Raw genomic sequence first — 24297 nt, forward strand, 5'->3', positions numbered from 1 at the left:
GAGCCAAACCGTCCACAACTCTCTCGAACAATGGACACATTCCACCGACAAACGAATGTCGTGGTGAGGTGGCAAGGGTGCAGAGAGAGAGCCGAACGGGACGGGCTTGGTAAAATTACTTTTTCGCGATAAGATTTATGTCGAGACGATGGATCACGCAACTAGCGCCGATGCGCCGGGGCGCCATCGTCTACCATCCGTTGGGAATGGGGCGAATTTTCGAGATTTTTTTCCTCTCTAGAGTTCTTTTCTCAGCTTATTATTGTTCTTCAAGTTCGCTCGACTCTTGTAAATCGTTAACATAATACCCCGGCATGCCTTTCTCCCCCCGAATGCTCCAAGCGTAGCTCTTGAAGAATTCCTAAATTTATTTCGCCCAGATTAACGCGATCGGACGGAGGCGTTCTTGCTTTGGACCCAAAAATCAAGTCGAAAAGTAACTCTTAGTATTGGTATTGGTGAACGAATGTTGCATTATGTTTATGTTTAAAGTAGTAATGGGAAAAATGAAGTTTTTGTCGGAATCGATTCCGGCTAGCTCCGCAGTTTTCTGGAATCGATTCCGGAATCGGCTCTGGAATCGGAATCGACTCAGGAATTGGTTCCGGAATCGGCTCCAGGATTGATTCCGGAATCGGCTCCGGAATCGGAATCGGTTCCGGAATCGTCTCCGGAATCGGAATCGGTTCCAGAATTGATTCCGGAATCGGTTCCGGAATCGAAGTCGGCTCTCGAATCGGAAATGGTTCATAAATTAGAATCGGCTACCAAACGGAGTCAGTTTCGGCATCGCCATAAAAATAGGCGTTTGGGTCCAATCATACTACGTATTGATAACCGCAAAAATCCATATTTACTTGTAAAAGATCCACTCTCATGAAGATTCCCGGACTGACTTCGCTCCGGAGTCAACTCCGGAATCGGCTCCGGAGCCAACTCCGGAATCGGCTTCAGAGCCAACTCTGGAATCGGCTCCGGAATCGACTCCGGAATCGGCTCCGGAATCGGCTCCGGAATCGACTCCGGAATCGGCTCCGGAATCGGAATCGATTCCAGCATCGGAATCGGCTCCGGAATTGATTCCGAACACGGAATCGGAATCGGGTAGGTCCGATTCCGAGCTCCCACCACTAGTTTAAAGAAACAATTCATTTAAAATATGTATACATAGTAATACTTCATTGTTTCTTCGCTCTTCAACATTGATTCTTTGAAATAAAATGTCATTATTTCCAAAAATAAAGATAGATCCATTTACAACCGTGCTAAACACAACACAATAAACGAGTACAAGATCAGCTGGACTATAATGAAATGTGAATAGATTATTTCAGGCTAGTCTAATTATTCATTGCCTCATGTCCAAGCGCGTCATCCGGGACATAATGGTGTGCCTCCCTTGGTTTAAATGTTTCTCCTCCGAGCCGAAAAAAGTCTTCAAGTGAGGGGAGCGCATTAAAACAATTCGCCATGCATAAATTATGCCACCGTCGCTTATAATTCAATAACATCGATCACTTTGCATCGCAAATGATTTTTCCACCAACACAACAGAGTTCGAAAGGTTATTAGTATTCAGCTAAAAAATTGAAAACAGGCAAGAGCAGTCGACGAAGAAACCAAACCGCCACGCACAGGACACGGACACAAATGCATCCAAATAATAAAGCCCCCGGGAGTGGAATTAGCATCCAGTGCCTAGGGAATACTCCCTAGCCACACTCTCTTCCCCATCCTTGGCCTGCTATAATCGAATTGAAAATAAGGAGAAATGGAAAATCTCAATGATAAAAAGCAATATTCCACCACTGACTCGATCACACCCAAAGCTCAACGTTCTATGCGTCCCTAAAAAAAAAATTCATAAACATTGCAAACGCTTGCAAAATGGATGAGTGAAATGGGGTCATCAAGCGGGTGAATGATAATTATGGGACAGGCGAGCGATAAATGCGGGTACAGTACGGGCACGGCAAATCCTGTCCGGAGGAAGAGAATATTTGATTAGTTTCGGACGGAAAGCTCATTAGCGTGAGTTGCAACTTTTGAAGCCAGCGCTGTGTGTATCAAGCGCTAATGGAACCGGCAGCGCGACGGCACATAATGCTTGAATGTGAATCATTCCCCCGAATGGATTTGTTTAGCCGGATGGGTGATGGTGGAGATGTAGATCCAAGTAATTTACTAATTATTATAAAAGAGAAAAAGGCATTATATCAAGAGAATAGGAACATTATATCAAAGTAATGGCACTACCCAAAAGTCAGAACATAAATCTACGAATTAATAACGGTCCATTCCAAAGAATGCTCCAATCAGCAACATATTAAAAGAAATTCTGAATTCTGTAAAAAAGAAAAATATTTTTTTTTTACAAATTCCTTTAAATTTTTAATTACAATATTTGTTTTTTTTTCAATCAAACACATATTTCAATCGATTACAGGTGTACCAATGGGTACTTTGTACAACACATTCCCGCAAATAAAATACATTCCTGCGAAAGTTAAGATTCCACAGAGCTTAAACCACTAGAGCAGGGGTCTCCAAACTGCGGCCCGCGGGTCGCATGCGGCCCTCGAGAGCCTATAATGCGGCCCGTGATAACTTTATAAAGACTTAAACACACATTTTATTAGTTTGATTATTCTCTACATTGATACATTCAGTTGGGATTTCCTCATTAAAAAGAAGGTTAAATGTTCGAATATTAGGTAAAGGTGACACCAAAATGGCCCTCAAAACCGACATTTGTAAAGCTATGCGGCCCGCGAAGTGAAAAGTTTGGAGACCCCTGCACTAGAGTCAACGTCTATTTTGCAATTTCCAATTTGCATAACTGCACACCAAAAATAATCTTTTTCCGCGAATCATTCAAAATGATCACAGGAATCATTCGAATCGGTCGTTTTCCCGAGAAACGTGTAATTGCATGCATCCCCGGGGCGGGCAGTGGAATTCCCGCGACCGAGTGCCCAACATCAATCGAACTGTTTCCACAGGTTCGAACGTCAACTTATCAAATGTAATACAGCAAAACAGGTACACGGCAACAAAATGGTTTGCGCTGCTAGTCACTCTTCGCCGTCAACAGCTCATCCCCGTAGAGCTGTCATCGTCATCGTGAATATTATCATCAACACCATCGGCGTCGGTCCGCGGTTAGCCGCTCATCGCTCCGTTCCGTTCCGATTGTTACAACACCACAAAGTCAAAAGGGAAGCAACGGCAAGCATCATCGCCTTGTCACCGCCAAGACGCACAATGACAGACGCGCGCGGCGTTAGTCTACTTTCGATCCCTGTCCCTGTCACCCACGGGCCCTGCACTAACTGGCGCCTGGGCAATTGCTATCGCCATTTGCTAGATTAAATGGATCTCCTTCGTTCCGTTTGGACGACACTATTATTATTATTATCAGCGTGCGAAGAGGTTCCTCGCAGCACTCCCTAACCGCGCCACACCACCGAGACAGCAGCAGCAGCTGACGATTCTTTTCTCCCACTCGGGGTGTTGTCGTGTCTGCGGCGACACAATTAATTTGCACTTTAATATCTCTCTGTGTGAGGGGGTGTGCATAAAACAGACGAAAGCAAAATAAACACAGCATATATACATTCAAACGCATTCCGCCGTAGCAAACGCCGGCACGGAGCAACGCTTTGCCAACCTCAGGTTGCTACTTAGCGGGCGCGTTCGTTGTGTCTTTTTTGATGTAAAGCGTAAAAGGCGCGGCCCGACGCTTTGAATTAATGGAAGGAAGTTTGAAAACAGGGAAAAAGGAAACGCAAAGAAGAAGAACGATACAAAACTGAAAGAAAACAATAACAAACAAATGAAAAACAGCCAGAAACATGACAGAATCACGCGGAGACAGGCAAAGAGCAATGAAACGGAGAGAGAGAGAGACACACACGGTGACATTTCGTGTCGCTTGCAGCTAAATGCGGCTAACGATGGGCACACACCACGATGATTGCGCGCGCGAGGGCATCGCGTGGATGGCGGTGCTAAGAATCTCAAAACATCTTAACGTACGCTTGCGCCACACCCGCCCCAAAACCCGCAACGCTTTCCTAACTTAATGGCCCACGCCACCGAATGCAGCACACACCAAAGCGATTCCGTTGAGATTTTTCTACCCATTCAACAAGGAGCAGAGGAGAGAGAAAAAAACCAACACAGAGTACACACACACACACGTAACATACACGAGCGGAAAGAAGACATCAATACGTGTGTGGGTGGGAAGGGTGCCGTTGACATCTTTGGGGCGACATTGCTGGAATTCCATAGGCAAGGTCTTGTACGATACTCAGTCGCGGCAGCGAATGGGAGGGACACGCATATATCTTCTCCAGTTGTTGTCATTTATTGACTTGTTTACGATTGTCCGGGCACGTGCACCGGGAGTTGCCGGAAGCAGGAGTGCGATGTTCAAGTAGTAATTAAAGCAGATACATACACTGCCAACAGACGGAGCTCAAATGGACCGGAAAACATAAAATGCACAGCTCGGTACATGAAGTGCGCGCTGCGGGTGGAGAGATACACCAATTCACTGGAATGAATACATCTAACGTCCGAAAAAAAACCCGCGGACGGATGTGGCAACAGCAACAAAATCAATACACAGATACACAGAGTGTTCATAGAACATTAAGCCACAATTTCTACCAGAAATCATCTGGAACGAAGAAGGTGATTCCTAAAAACCGAAACAAATACAAAAAAACGCTCCACAAAACTTCTAAGTATCATCCAGTTCACACGCTAACTTTTGCCACAGCTTTGCGTCTGGCTGGCGTTGCGAGATGTTTAAGACACTCGTCGGTTCTAGCGCTGGAGGGGATAAGTTTTTCTTTCGCACTAAACGCTAACGCGCAACAGTAACCACCCCTCTCTACTCGACAGCGGCAGCGACGGGGCAGCGGATGTACTGGCAGAAAAGTTACGTAGCTGTCAAATGTAGCTGTAGCATTTTGTCTCGGAAAGCTTTACTACGCAAGACAGCGTAACGGACACTGCCGAGCCGAGGGTCGCGAAGAAGGCAGCGACGGCGAGTTGATGCGCCCGCTAATTAGAAACTATAACGAGAAAACTTTCTTTATCCGCAACTAGACGCATGGCCCGCGGCCAAAGTGACGGAAAACGGGAGAATGTCGGCAGCCAAGCCATTCTCGCGGGTCACACACAGAGAGGGGTGATGCCGATGCGTCGGAGCGTCATTTCAGTGACTTTTGCGTAAAACGTCATAACGCTCCGAGGGTTACCATTACCAGCAATGGCTAACTACATTTCCGCTTGCCTGCTCAGTATACACGACATTTGTGATTGAGTTTTAGGTTTGCTTTGTTACTTCATTATATTTTGAATTTATCTTCTATTCTGTAATGTTTATGTACATTATTCTGCAAGACGCGTATAGCAGTTTCTGCAGGTTTGCAGGAAAAACTGGTATTTGATCTATAAATTTCACCTTTATAAATCTTTGTTGAGATTTTTCATTGAGCATGAAAGGATTAACAAATTCCACAAGGTCCTCCAAACACCTGAACAAGCTAGAAGGTCCATGAAAAAGAAGTTTTTGAGTGTTACGAACAGTTCCTCTCAAAAGCCTAAAAAAGAACGCAAGAGATGCTCAATAGTTATAGCAAAATATTTAGCAACGCTCCTTCATGTACCAAAAGTACACTAAGAATAAGAGTTGAGGAGAGTAAACTTGCCTTTAGGCCTCAACTATAGACTTAAGAAAAAGTCTGAATATGAATGAAAACCCCAAGCAGAACAGATCATGATGATGTTGCTGGTGCATCTTGATCATTATCAATGACGAACGTTCAAGCACGTGACATTGACGTTGACAAAGAAAGTTGTAGATCTAAGACCATGAAAGTTGATAGAGAGGTTATTGTAAAAAAAAGTACTTTGTAATTTGTAAAAGATGAGTTGTCACATGAAAATACACAAAACTATGCGTTAAAAAGTCTAAACATACTGAAAGTAGACATCTACTGATTACTCTAAGCTAGCTACAAATAAACGAGAAATTACCATTTGTCCACACAGCAACCGAAATACTATCGTTTCCCTGCGAGTTGACAAATTCTCGCCAACGTTATTAATCCCAAGCAGCGCTCAAAAAAGATCGCTTCTAATCAGATTTCCCGATAAAACAATTTGTCATCACTTTCATCGACGCTTGTATCACACCATTACCCGGGGGCCTGGCCCCAAAGGCAAATTAGATTCTGCTAAATGGAAAGGGAAGCAAAAAAGAGCCCCACAAACAGGCCACGATGCTGTGCGAGATAGTGTGACATAAATCGCCACAATATGAAGGGGCCATCCACAAAAAAAAACCCCAGCAAACGACCAGTTTCCTCCAAAATGCCGAAGGATTCGCCCGTCCAAAGCACACACACAGACACACACACCGACGGACTGATGAAGAACATCGCACACACCATAGCTACGCTCTCTCATCAGCGAAAATATCATTTTCGTCGTTCAATCAAGACGATTAATTTCCCGTCCCAATGTCCCGAGGAAGGCCACACGGCAAAAGGAGCGTAAAGCAAAGGGCCGGAGATGAAGGAGTGAGCAAAAAAACGGAGCTCAACAAAAGTGGCATAAACGACGACCACGCGCAAAAGCTCTGATCCGGGTCGTCGGTATAGCGCGCGTCTGACACATACACACACGCACACATGCCAAACCAAGCACACTGATTGGATGATTCGGAGATGAGATAGATCAAACGGAAGCAACACGAGGAAGTGTGGCGTACGGCGAGAAAAAATGAAGAAGAAAAAACAAAACCAACGGAAACCCTGCCACTGTCATCTCCCACACGTCCTCGCGCCTGAAACGATGAAACGGAAATTGAACTTCTGCCAGACCTGGTGGCGCGAAATTCATCCCTGGCTAGACCGTCGTCTGTTACCTTTTCCAAGCCCGGTCGGTTGGGCTCAAATGATGTGGTAATGCTCCGGCGCTCTGTAGATGGTCGGGAAAATCCTAGCAGCTTGGGGATGTCTTTCACCATTTTTTCGTTGTTGTTCGCTGGTTGCTCCAAACAAAAACGCACCACCCCAAAGTCATAACGCGACGGAGCGGACAGCAAAGAAGCTAACGCCGCATGTAGCACATAACTACGGGAGAAATAGTCTTCCATCACCATCGTGTGGTTTCGATCGTGTCAGGATATTCTCGATAGTTCCCGATTATTAGCACAAGACCGACGCGGCAAGAAGAGAAGAACAGTAGCACCACATTCCTTATCTTAGAGTGGTAAAACATTGATGAAAAGCGTTACCTTAGCTTCCCTGCACCTGCCCAAATCTGCAATCTCCTGCAAGGAAGCGACGAGAACTAGAGATCAGCACGTCCCCGAAGATCCGCTCGTAAACATTCCATGCACTACGAACAATTGATGGGAAAAGTTACCTATTAACTTTCTCACAACGTCCTGCAGCACACAGCCGAGAGAAGTCCATGGTTCACTCTACCGTATGATGGTATTAAATGTTCGTCCATTTAGCCCCTTCCCCATCCGCAAACCGGAACGGAACGCACACGTTTTTGGTCCACCGTGTACCAGGCTAACTCAATCGTTCATGGTGTAAGATTCAAGTGTTACGGTCAATGTGGAAGCAAAAACCCGCTCATGACAAGATTAGTTAGAGGCAAAATGAAATAACACACACACACACACACACACACACACACACACACACACACACACACACTCCAACAAACCAACGTCTGACCCACAATCATTATCGGAAGATTCGCTTCGAAAGAAACCCCACCACACACGGAGGAGAGAAAAAGGGATCTGCTTGAAAGCGAAAGCACAAAAGCAAACGAAAAGTTGGCGTCCAGAAAAGTTTGCGTCGAAAAGGTATTGAATTAATTATGAACGCCTGAAGAGCTGCTCCATTAGTCAACTACTTTCGCACATTCTGCTGCTTAAGGGTTCACGGAGTTGTTTTTTTGTTAGGTTGTCCTTCTTCCTTTGGTTGTGGTACTTGCAGTAAAAGGTGTTTTATCAACGAAATTGCTTAGCCGCTAGCTTGTCCCAAGCCCTCCGCCTCAACTCTTCGAGCGCCAGCAGCAAAAGTGGACGTAATAATTCAATCAGCAGCAAAAGATACAAAACTTAGGAAGGGATTTAGCGCACGGCGTGCAAGGTCTTACGAGGACGTACCTTTTTGCTTCTTGTTCTCTTTCGCGTACACCTTCCCGACAACGAAGTTGCCAATTATTATCCGCTACCGATCGATCGTCCAGAAGAGCGCCTCCGGGAAATGTGGCCGCTAAGTGCTGACAGATTTATCTCTGAAAGTAAACGCAAACGTAATGACATTAGCAGTTGTGATAAAGCTTGCAGCCAGGTGGATAAAGTGGATTAATTTTTTAAAGCGACAATTCCAACTCCTCTTTATGGACCGTTGATGCCATTCATATTTCAGTTGGAAATGTATTCATTCGGAATTAAATTGACTAAACACCATGCACAACTTCATTCGAGAGAGCATGTCTAAACGTGCGGTGAATCAGCTTTCCGCAAGCTAAGAAACCATTAGACGTGTGTGCGAATCCTACTCGTATGTGGCGCGGTTGTACCAGATCGAAACTATTTGCATTTAATTACATTCCTCCTACTGGGCCTCTCCATTTCCGCCACATAAGCGTCGTCGGTAGCTTCCCTACCGGCACAAGTAACAGAAACGGCGGTCGACATATGGTTAAAATAAAATTTACCGTAAACGGATTTGTCGGGCAGCAGCCACTGCAGTAGCAGCCGAAGCGGCAGATTAAGCAATCAAGGGGATAAAATGTGACTGAAATCCAACCATTGCACATACCATTGCGTTACATACCTCCCAGGGAATGGACCGTTGCTACTTCGCTCCGAGATCCAGCCTACGTTTTATTTCTTTTGCTTTAGGTACGACATGTGCAATAAATTGCAGATTTTAAGTGGAAATCGTTTCAATTAGCTTTACCAGCCTCCTTGGGGCGGTATTTGATTCGTTTTTTTTTTTTTTTTGCTGGGCAATTTTGTTATGATGTACGTGTCAGCTTCTGGTTGTACATGTTTGGGAAAGCGTTGCCTCGGGGGCACTACACAACTGACATAAGTATCTTATTTAGAAATTTCCTTTTTTTGTCGAAAGTCTGTGCATCAGGAAAAAGACAGTCTGTTTGCAAAAATCTTACTTATGCATGCAGCACATCAATTGCATCAAAATCAATTGCAATGAAACGAGTCTTGGTTTGCAAACTTTTCGAGAATATAACGCTTCTGCAAACTCCACAACGCTGCTAACGCTTTGTACAGTCGAAAACGCTCATGCTCGGTTCATCCTACAGAGAACACAAACGCAATTGCCGCGTTACAGGGGTGGTGGTGGAGAAATTTTACGACCTTTTTATACAGCACACGAGACGATCGGTCCATATCGCTGATTGCCAGGGACCGTTCCCAGCCGCACAATCGCGACAGCCGTCGTCCGAACATCAAGATGATATTTATCGTCCAGCTCTCACACGGGGGCTCGGGCGCTGGTCACCACTTTTAGAGCCACACATAAAGACACGGACAAATAAACCAATGAAAAAAAAAAACCCTGGATATAGCCACCCATGGAACATATCCACCATCCTCTGAAGCGGTGGCAGGCATCATCGCGTGGAGATGATGGTTCACTTCGATCATCGTACTTTCATCGGAAGTGCACACACTCGATTTTTATGGCACCGAAGCGCTCGTCCCTGGTCTGGCGGGGGGGCAAGTTCAAGGGAGCAATAGACCTACAAAACACCACCACAACTTGGCAAAGTGTCAAATGACGGCATCGCGATTCGGCCATCCGACTGGGCGTTTCACCAAGCTTTATTTATCGATCCCGGAGTGTGTTAACCTTGGACGGGAAAGCCTGTGGATAGTACAGCAGAACAGACAACGGTTCCTTGGTGCTGCGCCAGTGCTTGGAATACAGAAAACGCAATAGTCACATGCTAGAAAATTCGTCCCAAGGAACTCATATATCCTCTTTCGTGGTTGCTGGGGAAATATGGAAAGAACTGTTTACCGAGAGACAACGAATTGTGCTCGTGTACATGCACTGGACCAGTAAGTTTTATATGACAACCTTTTAAGGTTGTATATTTTTACGCTCTCCAATTTTGTCAGACACTACATCCTGCCTAGCCAATTAATGCTTAAATACGAACAACACTTGTGCAGTAGTGCACTTTATCTGATTTATGGAAAGCAAACTCGTAAATGGAAATTCCATGTTGAAGTCATTGATCCATTACCCCGAATCGCATAATGCGGTATTATACATTACGTATCAACCGAATGTTACTAGAGGAATGAGCCACCTTATCCCTTTTCCACAGCATTTTTCAGAAATGATTGTAGCTGCAACAGTTTTACATCGGTCCACAGATGATTTTAAAACAAGAGCTATGTCTAAAAGTATAGAACCCTCCTGAGACCCATATGGAGGCTATTCGAAATGATATTTTAACTATCAGAAATATCAAATAGTAGTAAAAATGCGCTTTGCGTTAATTTAAACTGTCGTCAAAGTCATTTCAGTTGCCTGACGTACAACCTAGCAATGTAAGTTCTTAAATATATATGACAGATAGGACAGTTGGTAAATTCGTAACATCACCAGCATCACCAACTATGACAAACTAGTTCAAGTTCAAGATCAATCCAGTCACCAAGTGTTGTGTTTGTGACGTACTTGAACGCTCATGGGGACACTCCAATGACAACACAACTATTTCATTGCTTGAAGTTTATACGTCACACGGCATCTCAGCTGTAGAAAAGATGCGTTTTTTTAACGTAACGAAACAAAAAGTTAAGACCTCCAGTCAACGTGTACATTACTTGCACGCATTACGTTGTTAAGAGTTTATGTGCATTGCTTTTTTTTAACGTTACTTCTCTCACATACGAAAGGGAAATCCAACATCTTTTCCAAATTTCTTAACCACAAAAACTACACCCCACCTGCTCTTTACCTTCTTAAACTACGTCAGTGACCATGCTTTTAACTATCACTCAACCATCTCCTCCTATTCCTCCCTATATACATGTGGTTAGCTCCAAAAACCCTTATTAAGCCGAAGTCCCATGCAAATCCACTCTTAGTGCAGCTCCGCAGTGCTAACCGTACGGGTCTCTCTTGGTTGTCCGGCAAACACGATGACGCCCAATCCGCTGCCGATACCGTGTCTGGAGAAGGTGCCCGAAGTGTACGACGACGACCACGAGCAACCGGAAGGTCCGGCCACCATCGGCAAAACGCTCGAGACGCTTCGCGAGGATAGTTCGATTGTGAAGCAAAACTTGGCCCTGCTGCGCGACTGGATTGCCAAGCATCCGCACATCCGGCGGTGCCGCACGGATGCACGCTTTCTGTTGCGGTTTCTGCGCGCCAAGAAACACTCCTTCCTGGCGGCGTCCCAAACGCTCGAGCGATATCTGGCCGCCCGTACGCTGCATCCCAGCTGGTTCCAGCGGCTGGACATCCGCGACCCGGAGCTGGCCGACCTGGCCGACATCGGGTTCCTGTACGCGCTGAAGGAGCGCGACGCGGACGGATGTCTGATGGCGCTGTGCGACTGGGGCCTGCTGGACCCGAAGCGGTACACGGTGGACCACAGCAACCGTATGCACGCACTGTGGCTCGAGGCGTACGGGGAGGATGTGCTGGCACAGTGTGCCGGCGCGGTGGTCATCTTTGACATGCAGCACGTGCAGCTGGCCCACCATAGCGTGGTGTCGCTGAGCGTGTTGCGGCAGGTGGCCCATTACGTCAACAATGCGGTACCGATCCGCTGCAAGGCACTGCACGCCGTCAACGTACCGGCCGGCGCGCTGTGGATAGTGAACGGAATGCTGGGATTTCTGAACGAAAAGATTCGCAACCGTTGCAGTGTAAGTGGTATCTGCTTTGTGACGGTGAAAGTGTTCCGTGGCTTTAGATTACAAACAAGTATTCGTTTGTTTCTTTTTAGTTGTCTCGCGATTACGATGAGCTGGCAGAAAAGATCGATCGGAGCTTGCTGCCGAAGGAGCACGGTGGCAAAGAACCAAAGACGGAACACATGCGTGCGTTCCGCGAGCGGTGTGAGCGCTACCGCGATCGGATGCTCGCGCTGGACGAGATGGAGATCGACCTTGACCATAATGAACCATACTCACGGCACGCCATGCTGGACGACATTGAAGGTGGAGCAGTCGGTAGCTTCCGCAAGCTGGAGCTCGACTGAATCGTCACGCGTATGCAAATTCTCTATCACTTCTTAAATTAGACAGAGAAGTTCACGCAAGGCATAACCGGTCTGCAGGTTAGAAATGGAGAGCAATAAAATACGTCTAGCCACGATCAGCGTATTGTTTGACTTTAAACATTTTTGTGAAATCAGCAGAATTTATAGATTTTGCAAGATATAAAAAACACAGGATTTCACATCATCTTAAAACTTGGATCATTCTTGGCAATACTCTACTACAATGCTCCAATCGATGTGCACATTACAACTTTTGCGCATTATTCGCTGCTCTTAAAATGTCACATCCACAAACCCGGGTATGCGGGTTTACATCTTAATCCGCAGAGCAAACCTGCACCCGCCATAATTATAATTTGATACGTCAAATTACTGTTTGAGTACGTCCCGCATTCCTAACGAACGAGATAAAATGATGATGAAATAAAGAAGAGTGGAGAAGAAAAAAAACACTCCCACATAATCCCCAACATATCACACGAGACTCACGCAGACATTCGAGCAATGCTGGATGCTTTAACAAACCCGTTGGCAGCTCTAACCATCAGATCTGGTTGTTATCGTTAAAAAAATGACACTCTCAACCAACAGGTTTTCTCGCTATCATTCGCTACCCGCACCACACTACGATAGCGCCGCGATAGAAGCGTTCTCCACACTCAAGGAAGGCCACAGCCTTGCAAGCAACGTCAGCGAAAGCGCCTCTCTGCGGTCGCCTTGTCGTACGTTCTTCACGAACATGGCGTTCGAGGCTTTAAGTGTGCTACAGCATACAGTCCGCTCGTGTTTGAATGAGCTAAATAGCTGCAAAAAAGTGAAATTACATGTTCCACATATAAGCGTAAAAAAAAACTATTCTTCTCACTCATAAAAAAGGACGTGGCATTTCTAGCATTTTGTACGGGGATGGAACGGATTTATGCAACGGCAAACAACAAAAAACACCCTCTTCAGTGTTATTACGAAACAAGGACACTTTACACGAGACTGTATAAATGAATGTGGACGTGATCGTAAAAGTAGATATAGCAGAATTTTGTGAGTGATGTAAAAAGATGAGTAGAACAACTTTAAACATGAACCATTTCACGACACGACGAAAAAAAAATAAAAAAAAATACACTGAGAGGCAAATATTCCATTCCGTCATTTTCAGAATAGTAGGTAACTAGTTCAAGTTTAAAGTAGTTTAAAAATATAGTTTAAAATTAAAAGGACTTTAGTGTTTAATGTTTTTCACTCTTCATGTTTCAACTGAGTTAACAATTTATTTATTTTAACATGATTGAATTAACAATAAAGTTAAAAAATTTAAATCAATTTTAATCTAAGCCAAATTTCTTAGCATCTCATGTTATCAACCTGTATCATCGCAAATGTTATTTCATTTCCACTGGTTTTATTACAACACTATGCAACATTACACAAACTTTTCAAAATTAACCACCATTCAGGGATAATTTAATGCAAATATATTACGAAAGGAATGAATAAAAGTTAAACTTTGTAGGGAAAAACTATAAAGCATATTTTATTAGTAAACAGTATTGGAACATGTCACTTCTTACAGAATGCACATTACATGATTGTTTGACTAAATTTATACCAACAGATCTGTTGCAAGTTTGGCATGGATGAAAAAACTGGCTTAAATAAGGCTAAAACAACCAACGATACTCATCTTGATCTGCTTGCAACAATGTACCAGTGCACATCCAGTACAAACAAACGTTAAACGGATCCTACTGCAAAACGAATGATTCACCACGTTGCAGCTGCTCTACGGTCGTCAAAAAGCGTCAAGATAGTTACTGTCCCCAGATTCTATCGCTATCGGATTTATAAATGTGTGACATTTTACAAAGAAAAATACGAAAACAAAATCAAAACAAATATCCCACCCCTCACACGGGCATACGGTGCATAGCGACAAGAAATAGCGCACGAGATATGCTGCGTGCCATTTTGCACCACGGCGCAGCGCTAGTACATCCGCAAATGCACCACACGAAACGAGCTGCATGTAAGGAAATGCTTTCTCGCTGGAAAGATTTGTTCGATACCGATTTGACCTGAAAGGGTAGCTGGAGAGAGAAGAGCAAGCTAGGCTAGAGGAGTCATAAAAAGATAGAGGCGCAAAGTGTAAAAAAAGCGAAAAGAATTGTCATTCCAGTTGAGTGCTGTGGAGCTTCCAGTGCGCTCTCGGTATGAATACGGGTGGGCGCAGAAGCAAATGTGGGGGGGAGAAGGGGAGGATAAATATGGCCTCATAAATGAAATCCAATCTTTATGATTTACTTTTGTACTTCACTCATCATTGAGCACTATTTGAGCAAAGGATGTAGAATGCTGCCATGCGCTCGCCCTTCCCGACCAACCAGTGCCATTCGGGCCGACAGCATATTGCAGGCATTGGGTTTACTGCAGCTGTTACCGTATCCCCACGTTCTCGCGACTCTACGTGTGACACACGCTGTTTGCCGATTTGATTGGGAACCATTTCTGCCAGCCCCGATGACGATAGGGGGGAGTGAAAAAGTGGGCAGTGTTTGACGAACATTATGCACAAAAGAGGATTTTCAGTCATGTGGGGGGGGGAGGAGGCGGTGCGAGAGAACTTACTGCGCCGCGTTCGCGAAAGGGCAAACCAAACGAATGTGTGTACCAGCAGGACGTCCAAGTGGAAGTAAATAGAGCGCGCAAGGAAAAACATTTCGTTCCCACCGGTCGTACAATTTTTTTTGACAGCTCTCCTCGGTGGTACAACCGTTTCTGTCCCGTCTTTCGCCCATCATTTCCACCCTGTTCGAGGGAGTATTTTAATGTTTAGCAAGAACCCATCTTTATGCTGCTAACCGGTGCATATGTGTTTGTGTGTGTGTGTATTAGCAAAATGAAGCAATGACGACCGTCACACTGCAAGTGTACGAAGCGACGAATGCAAATATGAACGCAGGCGAGGTAGAATTAAAATAATCACTACGAACCACTTGACAATGCAGGCAAGCCCCAGAGAGTGGCAGCGGAAGGATCTCATCAGCGTTGATGGATTTTTTGTTGTTTGCTTGACGAGCAGCACGGTTGACGCGGCGGGGGCGAGGCAATGCCGTTGTGCGTGTACGACAATTAGATGAGCGAAGGCAAGGGAGGGCAAAGAATTTGTTGTATGGGAAAAACGCAAAACATGATGTACTTTGGGTTCGGTTTAGTAATGTGACGTAAGGAAACAATATAGCGTACGGGGATTGGTATGCGTCGTTTTTATTTTCAATTTTAAACATGCTCTGCATGTTTTTTTTACTACGAATTCAAAGAAAACTAAACTAAATAAAGAACTTTTAAAATTACTTTTTTGTAAGCAAATCCTTCATAATTTTTGATAATGACTTTCCATAATGTTTAATAATGCTACCATAAATAAAAATCTAATCCACGAGGTTACAGTGCGCGAAATTACTTCACTGGTTGCTAGAATTGATGTATATTTTTTATGAATTATTTAGGATTATTGACATAAAAAATGTTATTTTTTCGAGTAAGAATTTTATTAAAAAATGTAAAAAATGTAAAAAATGGGAATATATTCTTTTTTATAATTAAATTTTACTGTAAAACTTGTGAGCTAATTTAAACTATATCTACCACTTACAAAATTTGATAAGCTTTCATCAAAGTCAAATACAATCACCTGCGACGGCTTTGAATGTCTGCTGGTGACATTCGAGAGGCGGCATGCGGACCAAATCCTCCTTTCACCATAAATTCAATCCAAGCATTATCACTTCATTCCGCCATCAAAGCCAACTGGGGTCGATTTTCCCCCACTAATAACCCAGCCAGGCGGCAAACCGGTCCAGTCTAATCACCACCACCAGCCACAGGCCCGCGCTTGCAGCACAGGAACCAGAAGGAACGCACCACTTACGGCGTCCGTCCACGCTCTCGGGCCGAGACCGAGAGTGGGTTATCTGTTTAGCTGATTAGCTAGAGCATTTGGGAAGGCAAATAATGATGTCAAACCCAGTAGTGATCGAGGCGGTCGATAAATTCTCCATTCCACAGGGCAGGGCATACAGCCCCCTCCCCGTGTAACAGCTGCTTCCCCAACCATATGGGTGAGGATAATTATGATAAATGCCTGCCACTACATTAAATTAGCACGCCGACGACGTTCGACTACTGCACCAGGCCCGCTCGCGCCGGTGTTCCCAGCTTCACACAAATTAAACCGAATGATTGCTAATCTATTTCGAATCAAAGTCACCACCGCCTCCTCCACCCTCGGTTACCAAGCTCAGCCAAGCTGGTCCGTGGGCGACGGAGGCCTCAAAACGTTGACCCATTCCAAACCCCATTGCCTCGGGTTTGTACCATCGCCCGCGACCATGATTAAGGACACTTCATCAAGCAATCGCTTCATTTTCCAGATGATATCCTGACCATAAGATGGCTCTCGAGTGTCTCTGTAGGGAGTTTATGGCCCTTGGTGGTTGTGCTCGAGCTTCTCCTGCTTCCCACCCACGGCTAGAGAAGATCTTGCTTGCGAAGGGAGCTGCCTTAGGACGCTGCCTGGTGGTTGACATGGTTCCGACCTCTCCTTCCCGCACCAAGGCTAGGAAGGTGGTGCAGCCTCTTTGGTTAATTATTGGTTTGGGGCTGCCAGTCAGTCCCACGTGCAATAAGAGGGCGGCGACACGTTCCGTTACCGCTCGCACCAGTCCGCAGCAGTCCGGAAAACTCCAAACACTCCACATCATAAAGAACGAGCGTCATGGTAATAATGATCCACTCGTGCCAGTCGTAGTCGTCGTTCGATCTGCTGCTGCGTGCCGGCGGGCCAGGAGCAGCACGCGCGTGTCTTTGCCGGCTAGCAGCATCATCATAACACAGCGGCGCTCATTCGAAAAATTCGGCATAAATGCTAAACGTGAAGATGGCGACAGCAACAGCGTGGACGACCGCGATGACGATTCTTTTCGAGAGTCGAGCGTCGTTTCCCGTGAAACGTGATATCATAAAATTGTTTTTGAGTTGGTTGCTTTTTATAGCGTGCGGACGGCTTTTGTTGTTGCTGTTGTTTATATTCTCTATACATGCAGTTGGGTTTGGAAAGCGTTGGTACCATTTGTTGCCTTCGCGCCCCCGTAAACAACAAAAGCAACTCGACACACAGCCTGAATCCTGCAGGGCGCGCGCACTGTATGGTTCCCCCCCTCGAAGGGAGAAAGGCAAAGCATAGCTGGTGGTAGAAAGGAATGCGCGCGCGACCAGACGCTCTCCTACGCAAAGCTTCTTTTTTCGACCGTTTTTTTTGTTTTGTAGGCGTCGTAGCGTGTCCCGCATTCTTCATTTGGAAGAGGTTTTTTTTTTGTTGTTGTTGTCGGCAGTTTATTATTTTACGATAACGATTTGGGCAGTTTGTGATGGTCTCTTTAAAGGCAGTTCTATTGGGTGTGTGATGCGCTCTTTAAAAATGTGTTGACCGATGCTATCAAGAAGATTTTTGAGTGAGATTTTTGACAGCATGAATGGTCGGGTCGGGGCGTTTCGTAGTCTCTCTTGTTGGTAGGGCAGATTGAAACGTATCTACCGCGGACTGGGATGAATAATGATTTAATTTTGAGCTGTTGTTTTGGTTCTATGCTCTTCTTCTTCTTCGTAATCTGTATGGTTATGTGGGCCTTAAAAGCACTCAATTACTCCTAGACATTGATATTACCACATAATAATGAATTTATTGAATACTGGATGAAGGATTCGAATGGGAATCCAACCACATTCTTTCTTACCAGAAGCCATCGCGACTACCATTAGACCACCAAGTCATACATCGGTTGAATAGCAAGAAGTCCAATAAATACAGGAAATGAGTAAATTTATTTGTCCATGAGTTTCTTATTATTTCGAATCTTTGCAAAAAAATCAATCGTTTCACTTATTTTTCGAAACATGACAGCAGAATTTAATTACTCCGAGCATTCCAAGCATTTACACTTTTTGATGATTTATATTAATCTTTTTCTACTAATTTCATGAAATCTTCATCTTTCTAAACATCTTTGCAGATTCAAGAAGCTCTAATTTTAGGTTTTTTGGACTCACTAAAATGCATTTAACATACAATTCAGTAATTATTATCTTATTCAAACCCTCACATGCCATTATATAGTTTCATCCACCCTTTATTTGGATCGAAAACACATGGTTTTCCCATCATACCACAGTGGTGCGCCGCCCATCAAAGTGTTAATTAAACAAATCGTACCATCTAATCAAAATCATTAGCGCTTATTATGAAAATCTAAAACAATAATCATTGAAACAATTTTACCGACGGCCCAAAAAAAAACATAGAATCTAATTAATGACCACACTATCACAGCATACTTTAAAATGATGAAAAATATTATCTCTACAAACATATGGTATGGCCACATCTCACAGCAGGCACACCATCTCATTTGCATCTCATTGCGCATATGTTTGTGGTGCAAAGGTGGCAAAAGCCCCAAAACATAGCCTTCTTCAGGCTCACTGTTTTCTGTAGTAATTGCTCACTAATCAGCACCTAATTAGCGACAATTTAACGCCACGATACGCTCTGGCAGCTGTCCCGTGCCGTGTTTCGCGCTGTCGTTTTGTTTCACTTATTTGGATAGCTTATTGTTTGTATATTCACTCTGGTCCTCTCCGCCCGCAGTTTCCCGCAGGTGACACTCTGTTGCCTCTTTAGACATACTCACATATATTCACACATCAGATCCACATATCCACCCTACCGTACAATTGGAGGCGAAAAAAAAAAGGTGAACAAAAACCTTCTCCAACAAACCAAAGGTAGACACAGACCCACTGTTTGCCTAAGAGATTAAGCTTTGGATTCCATTTCGAGTGTTGCTGCCGTATGGGATGTGTGTTTGTGTGTGGGTGTGTGCGGGTCTTTTTCCTCCCAAATCGCTGCGCTACTCACGGGCATGGGAACGTATGGAAACGTATGTCCCGAACTACCATAAAGTCACGCATACGGGAGTGACGTGGCGACGACTTTCTAGCGCTATCGACTGCGTTCAACAGCAAAAAAAAAAAGAACGAAAGAAAAGTGCACGAATTTTCCTCCACCACGTGTCGTTTGACGGCAACGCGGGTCGGATCAAATGTGGAAAAATGGTTGAGCGATCGGAGCAGCGATGATGCCGTGGTGACGACGACGACGCGCTCACTAGAAGGATTTTCGGGAGAAGCTCGATTGGCGTATGATTGGATGTCATATCATCGTCATCATCATCGCCCCGTCGTTGTCGTTCTCAGGTCTTGATTTCACCCGTGCCGGTGGTCGGGAATCTAACGCTGATTTTGAATCCCATCATGTTCGTGCGGTATGTGTGAGTGTCTAGCATGGAATCAAAACCTTGCACAACTTAACGTATTCATCAGTCTGATCTACACCTGCCGGGCACCGGTTACCGCACGGTGTGTGCTGTGTGGTGGTGGCGGTTTAAGGTGAGGGCCATTTTTTCCCACCCATACCACAGGACACCGAAGCTCAATCTGCCACTGGTCGCGTACGACAAACCCGAAAGCTGGAGCACCGAACATAAGCATATTATGTTCATCGATTCGGCCCACTCCCTCTTTCCAGCACCGTTTTCTTTCCAATTTAATGCTGATTTCGTTTGACGCGATTTTACCACCAGCCCCACAGTGCAACGCCCTTCTCCGTTTCATCCCACTTAGGAGGCAGTGGGTGAAGGTGACTTTTGAATAAAAATCACGTCACACATGCAACCACTGCCGCGTGGAAAGCATTAAACCCTGCCGAAACCGAGACGGAGCGATGGACGTCAGAGTTTGATGTGCAGCGTGGGCGCATGGCATGGCAGCATGGGGATGGGAAGATTGCCGACCAGAAAAGAAGGAAGAAAAAAACTCCAACCACTGTCACCGATCCATCCCTCAGGTGAGTTTCAAACCGGCGAAGGAAAAAAGGAACAACTGGGCTATTCTATTACGTGTTTCTCTCGTTTCGATTGGAAAACGACGCGCCGGCTTGCTCGAGGAGCGCACCGGCGATATGCTGAACAATGGTACCGATGCTCACTCCGTTACCCCACCGTGTGGGTGTGTACCACACTAATGATGATGATGATGATGGGAAGGCTTCGATTTCACCTTGAGGGAAGTTGACTTTTTTCCCCCCGTTTGATTTCGTTTTTTGGTGGAGTGGTTCTACACCCACGTGCCCCTTTCGCGGGTGGGAAGAAAGCTCAACTTTTCTTTCAACTTTTAACAACACTTCCCAAACCTGCCCCGTCGCTTCGTGGCACAATATCACATCCACCTATACGCCCCCGCGCGCACAAGTACTCGAGAGCACAGTTTTGTTTGCGAGGGGACCGAGCTCTAGCCCTTAAAGCTTGATGCCATCTAGCCTCTGGGCTAATGGTATTATAATAAACCCAAACCAGCCCACTCACGTAAAACTTAAACGATGACAGACACTCACACATTCGGAACCGAACACAACAGAAATCCTATGTGAAACTCCACCTGATCAGTTGTGGGTGAAGTGAACGACACACATTGGTGTTTTGTAAATTAGAACGATTTGGCAAATGTAAATGTACCACCAAAAACTCAAACTGCCTTTCGAATGGTAAAATGCAATAACAATATTTGCGGCTACACAACCCCATCAACATGGCTGACGGCAAGCAACGTCGAAGTTGGCTGTCCTCGCAGTACAAATACTCTCCCGCTTCGGAGCGCGATCATCAATCAACACTGCGGTGGGGTTACGCTACGATTCAGGCCCAACTTACAGGCCACTTACAGTGTGTGTGCGCGCTACACAACTGCGAAACGTTACGAAAAACAAGCAGCGAACGAAATGTGTAGCCCGCGCCAATGTTTGGCGTGGGATGATCATGATGGTTTGACTGGCTCGTTTGTCTTGTCAAACGCCTTACGCACCAAATCGGACCGTAAACGTGCACGGGGAATATATGAACGGGGGTGCTGTTTGTTGCTTTCAATGGTTGAAGATAACCACATTTTGATTTTAATATGCGATTTTGTTTGGAATGCAAACATATCTTATTGAGCATGCTGTTACCGCCGGAATGGATTGAGAACATCAAATAAATCATGAATGGCATGCGTTTGAACAGTATGTTTGAATATAATAGCCAATTGGATTATTTTTATAGAGTTACAAACGAAACAAACAAACGGAACGAACAAAAGGTTTCAACACAAACCATTTCCCGGCAAGGCAATTAATTTGATTTTCCTCGCACAGCAACCAATCGATGCTATTATTGATAGCATGCGAATAAAACTATACTTTACAGTATGTTTTGCTGTTACATAAACAATACATGATCTTGCGGGAAAGTTGTCTGTATGAACATGTGATACAATACTGAAACCATTTAATGAAACGAAACTAATGCATGTTGCCGAACAAATCAAATACTTTGCGTAAAAATTATAATAATTTAATAATTTATAATGGTGGTGCTTCTTTCCCTCTTATTCTGTTTGGTGAGACGGGCTACGCGGTCATATACCACAGACCCCTCCGAAGTTTATTACAGAGTATCACACGGCCAAGTCCTTGCTAGACGAGACCGGCTCAGTTGGGAATCGATTCTGTCCGACCTTGTAAGAGTCAACGCATCTATCGAACGGACCACCGAGCCGTTCCGGTAGAATGCGGTGTAATGGCAACTAAAAATATCATTTCACAGCTTGAAATGCGCATAAACATTAACAAATGAAAGACGATTACTGAATAATCACAAGTCCATAATGGAAAAGGTTTGTCATAATTTATTATGTTAAATGGAAACATTTCACACAAATAAATACAAATAAAATATATATGTATATATAGTATATTTACAGTTGGTTGTCGAATATTCTCACGATTCGTCGTAACCGCCACGTCTGACAAATCCCTTTCGATTCATCAGGCAAATGAAACTGCATAAGACGTAGTAAAAGCAAAAGGCAATTTTGCTACTCAAATAACATAAAAATTAAATCATTTTTAGTACTCAAAGTTAATTGAGAAGCACCGACAAAAACAAGGTTCTACAACTGCAATCAAGCACTGCGCATAAAGCACTTGATTGTTCGGAAGTAAAAAGGAAACATTCGTTGGTATTCATGAGATGGATCTTGGAAGTAATTTGCAAACGTCAGAGAACACGAGGAGCATGTAAACATAAAGCCACCAGTGAGTGAGTTTTTCAGTTTTCTGCACTGCACCGCCGATTACTTCTTGGAGCAGAGGCCCCCGCATGAGCATGTCGTCGATTCGGTTCCGGAAATAAATGCATATAGAACGTGTTAATTGCAGCTCATTCCATTGTTATTATACCTTCAAAACCATATCCGCTTGCCTGGTGGGCAAGTCGGCGAAAAGCTCACCAAAAGCACTAGACATGCTTTTCTTCGGCCCTGTTCACTCCCCACCCATTCCAACCGATGTGCAAATGCGACACCATAATCAAGTACAGCGGTAACACCTTCATTTTTCGTTCGAAAAAGCGCCTCAATTCCGGACCACTCGACAGACAGATCACCCTCAATGTAGAGCCTTTGGTAGGTTTGGTTGGTTGCAGGATCTTCTTTTCCTGCCAGGCCAGTCAAACGGTCAATTAGTGTCGGGTTTGGTTTTCTTCTCCACTTTCAGCGGCGCTAGCGCAGGGCAGTTGCACAAGGTTTGGCGAAATCAGACTGCCTATGGCGTCGCTTCACACAACTCTTTGCACACTACCGAGCTAGACCCAGCAACCGGCGGACGGTATTTCTAGCGCAAGACTAGATAGACCCATCTACCGAACGAGCTGCTGCTGGAAAAAGCGACAGCACAACGGTAGCAGCAAAAAAGATCCTCTAAATAAATAGTCCTCCATCTCGCCAAGTAAATTGACCATCTTGCCCCGCCTGGAGGTGTACACGCAGCGCAGGGCAACAAAACGGATCACCACCATCATGACGGTGATGTTTCACCTGAAAAAGCTTTCCCTCTGCTGCCTCATTTTCACGGCTCTATTGCATTAGAGCGCACTGGCCAGAAAAATGGTACCAGCAGCGACACTCACAGCATCCTCGCCGTTTCACTAGCAGCACTATCCTCGCTAACTGCAGCAAATGTGGGGGGGGGGGGAGTAAAGCGGAGTGAGCAACACTGAGTGAGGTTTATTAATATTCATCACTTCCTGTGAAGTGTATGAAGCTGCTGTGCTGTCCCCACCCGACACATCAAACCTGAGCTGCTACACTGAATCTCCCGACCGGTGTGTGTGTGTGTGCAAGTTCCACACCGGAACCCTTTTCTTTGCCAAACACGTCAGGGTGACCAGAGGGGAGTTTTTTTTGTGAATTGAAGTAAATTAGCATCGGGTTAGCACCGCCCGATAAGTGACACAACGCAGTGGAGTGGAGTTGACCGTGCGCCGGTAAACCGGTTAGTACGATGAACGCTCACGTTGGCAACCCGTGAATTAACCTCTAATGGTTGTGTCGTTAGCGGTGCACAAAGTGCTGAGCGAGTGATCCCCTCCTCTCGGAAGCGCAAAAGAGCCGAGCTGCAATGGGTTGGGGCGCGTTAGGCACAACATCGAATCTCTGTGTGTCTCGGGCACTGGAATAGACCGTTGGAAGTATCCGGGGATGTTTGAGTTCTGAGAGTGGTTATTAATTTGCTTCAAAAAACTTTCATCAGAAATGGTAATGATTTAAGGATACTTTCCATTACCTGTAATAGGTGTTCATGTTTTAGTGGAATTTTATTATACCAAGAGAGTTAAAACATCCTTCTCAAGAATCAAAACAGTTAATTAAACTCACGAAATTCAGAAGTTAGCGTCAGCCTTTTTTTGGGAAATGTTTTCTCAATGTTTCGTGTTACATTATGCCATTAGATATCGTTGTCTGGCTATAAAATACTTCGAACTA

At 44.8% G+C, this 24297-nt stretch overlaps 2 protein-coding genes across 4 annotated transcripts in view; one reads left to right on the forward strand and one right to left on the reverse strand.

Moving 5' to 3' along the window:
- The window catches only part of LOC120898463 (bifunctional heparan sulfate N-deacetylase/N-sulfotransferase), a 181687-nt gene that overhangs the window by 131749 nt on the left and 25641 nt on the right, over positions 1-24297 (reverse strand). For all 3 annotated transcript variants that reach the window (XM_040304382.1, XM_040304364.1, XM_040304373.1), the window contains one exon: positions 8213-8343. The gene's annotated coding sequence lies outside the window, so the exon portion shown is untranslated. The remainder of the gene's footprint in view (positions 1-8212; positions 8344-24297) is intronic.
- On the forward strand, positions 11197-12415 carry LOC120898480 (alpha-tocopherol transfer protein-like). Its single transcript, XM_040304408.1, has 2 exons — positions 11197-11974; positions 12055-12415. Exons 1-2 carry the CDS (start codon positions 11240-11242, stop codon positions 12307-12309), a joined length of 990 nt encoding a protein of 329 aa, XP_040160342.1. The 5' UTR covers positions 11197-11239; the 3' UTR covers positions 12310-12415.

Source organism: Anopheles arabiensis, chromosome 2 (assembly GCF_016920715.1).
Source record: "Anopheles arabiensis isolate DONGOLA chromosome 2, AaraD3, whole genome shotgun sequence".
NCBI lineage: Eukaryota > Metazoa > Arthropoda > Insecta > Diptera > Culicidae > Anopheles > Anopheles arabiensis.